General features: G+C 52.1%; 1 protein-coding gene across 1 annotated transcript; it reads left to right on the top strand.

Moving 5' to 3' along the window:
• Positions 1-214: 214 nt before the first annotated feature.
• LOC135909221 (uncharacterized) lies at positions 215-1,427 on the top strand. Its single transcript, XM_065441090.2, has one exon. The coding sequence runs from the start codon at positions 656-658 to the stop codon at positions 1,307-1,309; it is 654 nt and encodes a 217-aa protein (XP_065297162.1). The 5' UTR covers positions 215-655; the 3' UTR covers positions 1,310-1,427.
• The last annotated feature ends 4,573 nt before the right edge of the window (positions 1,428-6,000 follow it).

Here is a 6,000-nt window from a genome sequence, read left to right as displayed (position 1 = left end):
TGCGCCGGGCGTGTATACGGTCAAGATGCCTCCGAACGCTAAGAATACGCTAAGGTTAAGGCCAGTGGATGCTTTGCATCCACTGGGCTTAACCTTGATAAGCCTCCAATTTCTTTAACGTCCCGATGCGGTCGGCGTTAGCGGCGTGCCGGGCAGCAGCAGTGGGAAAGTCGCAGGCAAAGAAAGCTTAGCTTTAATAGGGGGAGCCCCATTAGACCTCTGCTTGTTCCTGGACGCACAAAATAGTGGTTGATCGAATAAGTGATTTGGTTGACTGATTGATCGATCGTCTCTGATACATCGTATTTCGGGAGGATTGTCGCGCTTGTTATTCGTACAAGGAAATTTCGCTTACAAGCTCGGAATTGTTGCGCGTCTATCGCCGCAGCCTCCAGGCCGTCTGTTTTCCGAGTTCTCATCGCCGCATGAGCGAGCGACAAGCCAAGTTCAGCCCCCTGTTCTGATACGGCCAGTTTGTTCGCGTCGGTTGCTCGTTATCTACCCGGGCATCGTCGTTATCTGCGTGCCTCGTAGCTCTGCTGTTTCAGGCACGCGTGTTTCCCTTGCGTAGCCGCATGTTCCGGTCGGCCGCGCCGGACGGCGAGTTTCGCGTCAGTTACTACGCATGCGAGGTCTGTCCAGCAATTGAGCCGCCATGGCGTGCAGCGTAGCGTTCTCCTGCCCCGAGTGCCAGGCCCCGATGGCCAACAACGGGGCCGTGGCGTCGCACTGCCAGCGCGTGCACCGGGACGTGCACACGGTCGCCCGGTGCTGCGGCGAGCTGTTCTTCTCGCGGGGCTCGTACGCGAGCCACTGCGGCTCCCACCACCCGCACGCGTTCGTGTGTGCCCAGTGCAAGACGAACTTCGACAGCGGCGCGCAGCTCAAGAGCCACCAGACGGCCTTCGTCAAGACGTACACCTGCCCAATGTGCGGCCGGCGCGAGCCGAAGCTGGCGAAGCTGACGAGCCACGTTGAGCGCGCACACGCCGTCATCCTCGACCAGCGCTACGTGCTCGTCGACGTGCGACGACAAGCGGCCAGCCGCGCCGAGAAGCGGCGCGGCGTGATGCGCAAGGTGCTGCGCGCGGTGGTGCCCTGCTGCGGGTCGCTGCTACCCGTCGGCGCCGCCCTGGAGCTTTCGTACACGTGCGGCTTCGGCAGCGAGGACGCGTACCGCGAGCCGTTCGTCGACGCGCTCTGCGAACCGGCTGCGCCGGACGACGACGCGGCAAGCCTCGAGGAGACCGGCGAGAGCGCCGTGCGCTTCTTCGGTCAGCGGCCCGTGGTGCTCACCAGCCACCCCTGACTCGGGATTGCCCCTCTTTCGCTGACAAAGGGCGCGCCGCCTTATATAAATATTTTGTCACAGTCGTGGCCATCGTGACGTGCTCTGCAGTGGCGAATAAAGGACTGCGATCGGAGAAGCCGTCACTGTGTCGTGTCTTCGGCAGTTCTACCACTTACGTTGTGCCTGACAAGCCGCAAAGGCAGCCTTTCACGGAGCAGGTTCTTGCCAGCGTTGACCGGGCGCCCATTGCAGTCACACGGGCACAGGGAACTCAAACATGTTTGCTGGTATAATTGCAGCGTCATGACGGGAAGAGATATTTGTCTGCACACACTGCTCGCTGAATCGAAACGTTTGTGTACCGCGCATTGCGTGCACGTTAAGCTCGGGCCCAACTCCGGCGCGGCCTATTCAAATACATGTAAAAACGCAAAAACGTTTTTCTGAGATAACCCCTGGACCGATTGCAATGAAATTTGTTGCAATTGAGAGAGAAAGCTAAATTCTAGTGACTGTTGGAAGCGGAATTTTGATTTAGGGCTTGAATTGTGTTCAAAAGATTTTCAAGAATTCAGAAGTTTGAAAAAAATAGAAGCACGAAGTTTACAAATTTATAGCTCTGCATCAAAAACAGATATCGCGGTTCTGTAAACAGCATCCGTTAGATCATTCAAAGCGGACAAATTTGATATGTCATTTTGCATCTTACGTGAATTTGTTACGTTGGTTACAACGGTTTCGCAAAAGTAGTATTTCTCTATGATGAATTTTTTTTATTTTCATGTGTAACATATCAACTTTGTCCGCTTTAGATGTACTATTAGGTGCCATTCACAGAATTGTATTATCATTTTTAGTGGTTGAGTTACAGAGCTGTAAACTTGCTAGTTACGTTTTTTGAAAATATTTTTGCCAATTTTTAATAAAAAATTGACGACCTAACTCAAAAATTCGAAACCAACAGTCACTAGATTTTAAGTTTGTCTTGTAAATGCAACAGACCTGGTCTAATTTGGTGCAGTGGTTGCCGAGAAAAACGAATTTTCCTTTTACATGTATTTAGATAGGAGCACTCGAGCTAAAGCTTCCTCTTAACTAGCGTTCCAACTATTACGAAGAACATTTGTTCACCATAAAGTTGGAAAAATTATTGGTGGCACGCCATGGGGAGCTAGTAGGATAGCTCACCCTACTAACGTCATTAGGTAAAATGTCGTCAAATGGGTAGAGGCGGCTTAAAATTGAGCCGAGCGATGTGCTGCGATCGGCAGTGATGTACGTTTTAGAACCTTATAATAAATTTCATGCTTTACGCGGAGCGCTATGCGTCAATTAATGATCAGAAAGACCTACTCTAATGACTCGGTGACTTTCCCTCGGACGGAGCCAAGACACACGGGATGGACGGATGCCGATAGCTAAGTTCTGTTCTTATTTATAATTGCAGCGGCGGGAAATCTGAATGGAGATAGGGCCAGCATATAACGGACGGAAAAAACTTTAATGGAAAAAGGACCTGCGAGGTTGCCAGCCCGGGCTCAGGCCACCCGGGCATTGTGTGCGGTGAGGCATAGCCTTTCCACCGCTGCCCGGGCCCGCTGGATAGCCCATAATTGGTCGTGTAGTTCTGAGCTAGTCAGAGCGCTTAGCCATCGCTCCTCGAGAAGGTCCGGTTCTATCTTGTCCTCTACGTATACTGAACCGATCTGTGTGCACTTCCACAAGATGTGTGCCATGTCTGCGTGTTCGTGTTTGCAGAGCTTGCAGCTTGCGTCTGGATATTGTGTTGAATTTATTCTGTTTAAGTGTACTGGGTTTCGGAACGTTCTGGTTTGCAATCTTCTCCAATCTGTTTCTTGAGACCTGTCGAGTTGTTTGTGGGGTTGTGGGTATGCTTCTCTTTGTTTCGTGTAGTGTGTCAGTATGTCGTGGTACGTGACCAGTCTGTCCCTGTCGTCTTTTATCGCTTCTTCGTCGTCCTCGCCTCCTCCGTCTTCTCCATCGCCTCCGCCGCAGTCCTTTCCTCTTCCCCAAGGGTTGCGGGGTTGCGGGCGAACACTTAGCCAAAGTAGGGCGATAAGGTAGGTCGTGGCCAACACATAACAGTTAGGACTAAATGTTTAATAGTTAGGGCTAAAAGTGTGTTTTTCTTTTTTCTTTTCTTTTTCCCCCTTTTTTCCCTGGTTGTTGGCTTGGTTATTTTATTAGCATTCCTTGTTCTTCTAGAGATTCCCAATGGTCTTTATTATTGTGAATTTTTTTTCCTCGATTTTACATGGTTAACTAACAGTACGACAAGAGAATTTACGGGACGGCCGAGCCAAGGAGGAAGGCGGGGACCTCGTCCAGTGTGAGAGGTGTGAACGATGGTGTTATTTGGATGAAACGGCATTCAAAACCGTGGCGGAGGCGGAAGGGAACGGCTTCGTGTGCAGGCTGTGTAAAGTGATTGAGAATTTGGAGAAGCAGCTAAAGAGTGAAATGGAGAGGACAAAGGAGAAACTCGAGAAAGAAAAAACGAAACGCGCAGAGTTTGAGGAAAGGTTCGAGAGGGAGTGGGCCTCAAGAATGGAAGCTGTAGAGCGGAAATGGAGCGAGAGCGAGAGAAAGGGCAGCAGTTGGAAAAACAATTGAAAGAAATGAGACAGAGAGAAGCTGAGAGGGAGGCACAGTAGGAATTGAAGGAAAAAGAAGCGGGAGGGTCACCCAGTGGGGCAGAATGGGGGCGGACACGTTAACGTGGGGACCGCGGGAGACACAGGTACAGAGGGATGAGACGACAGGAGGCAGAGAAGGCGAGGAGGCAGGGAAGACCCAGCCGACATGAATCCCGAGTTCAACAATTAAGGGAAGAAGAGCGGCGAGGGCCAAGGCTCTCATCGACCAGCATGCCAACGACGAACACGCGCGGTACGTGGACGCGGCCGAGTACCAACGGAATGCCTTCGCAGCGGTCGTCATAGAGGCGTCAACCGGCGCCACGAGGACGGAAGCGAGCGTGAGAAGCGTCGGAGTGGAACAAGCGGAGGAGGTAGCCATCGCCCTGGCCATCGCCGACGCAGACTGCCACACGGTGCTGAGTGACTCAAGACAGGCGGTGCGAAACTTCGCGAAAAGGCAAATCTGCAGGGAGGCTGAACGCGTACTGCGAGCGATAAAACTAGAAGAACGAAAAGTACGACTCAAGTGGTTCCCGGCGCACGCAGGCGGCGCGTCGGAACGCAATGAGAACCATAATGAGACGGCACACGCCACAGCACGAGCGCTAACCAACCGCGCCCCGGCGACAGACCGTCCGACGTGGTTCGGGACCAAGGACCGCATGAAATCACGAAGGCCTACCGCCTGGCTCGCAGGACTCTCCCACTCCCGCACCCGAGACTGAGTCGAGCGGAGGCAGTAGTACTGAGACAGCTCCAGACCGCGTCGCAACCGAGCCCGAGACTGATGAATCGCATGTACCCCGAGACATATATCCGACCGATAAGTGCAGAGTCTGCCGGATGGAGACCGCAGACTACACGCACATCTTGTGGGACTGCATTAAATATCCAGAAGACGCTAAATCAAGAACACTCCCACCGCGGCTCGAGGCAGCCGCGAAGAGCTACGACCGAGACGATCAGCTCTGGGCCGTCCAGCAGGTCCTCGAGGCGCTCGAAAGGCACGGACCCAGCGAGCCGGCAACGGTGAGCGGCGACCCGCGCCGAGTAACGGCGACTTCGAGGATGACGTAGGCCCTCGTCGGGGCGCGCGAGCGCCCAACTGCAGGCATAAATAAAGTTTAGGCAGTGACTACAGTGACGGGGCCCGGCACTTTAACATCTGCACTACAGTGACGGGGCCCGGTACTTTAACATCCACACTACGGTGACGGGGCCCGTCGCTTTAACAACAACACTACACCGACGGCGAGGTCGACTTACGGAGTCGCCATCTGTCGGAAGCGCCTCATATGCGTCGGCGTTAAATAAAGGTTAAATAAACATACTACGCGGCAGCCCTCCTGAACAATTTTGCAAGTACTCTCGAAATGGCAGTATTTTACCTTTAAAATAATCATGTTGGACAAACAGAAAGCACATAATGGTTTACAAACGCTATCTCTTTGCCTACTACGTACAGTAAACTGGGACTGCGAGCGGTCGCCGCAATCGATTCCACCGAACCGGTTTGCGTGAAACGTAAGCAATCGCTGAGAAAACTATGTGAAATATGTTCTTATAGTGGGATGGCTGTCTGTGTAAATAAATGTAGCATAACAGAATGAAGCTGCAATGCAGCGATCGCACGGGTTCGCGGTGACAGACTTCGCGTCTGCATGCATGCATGTTTCGCTGCGCGTCTGCGCGCAATGTTTCGCTTTCGCTCCGAGCACGTTTTCGCACCGTGCCGTGAGCTTTATGCCGCAGCATATGAGCATTTGACAGTACGCAAGCTACCATTGTTGCATGGACACTATCGGAGCTGTTCAAAAATAATTTCGTTATAGCTAGGGTCTTCGACGCCTACAGCGACTTGTGATGTTCCGTCGCGATGATTCAGTCTTAATTTTCTTTTTCTTTTCTTCTAAAGTCTTGGAAGCTTCAATAGCATTATTTCTCAAATTTCATCGAACTGCATGTTTATCGGTCTTCTAAGCGAGCAATTACCCGCTGCTTCCTTTTCTTAATTCAGTAGAATATTGATTGTCAGGTGCTCACAAGCAG

Source organism: Dermacentor albipictus, chromosome 9 (assembly GCF_038994185.2).
Source record: "Dermacentor albipictus isolate Rhodes 1998 colony chromosome 9, USDA_Dalb.pri_finalv2, whole genome shotgun sequence".
NCBI classification, from domain to species: Eukaryota; Metazoa; Arthropoda; class Arachnida; order Ixodida; family Ixodidae; genus Dermacentor; species Dermacentor albipictus.
This window is presented reverse-complemented; position numbering and strand designations above follow the sequence as displayed.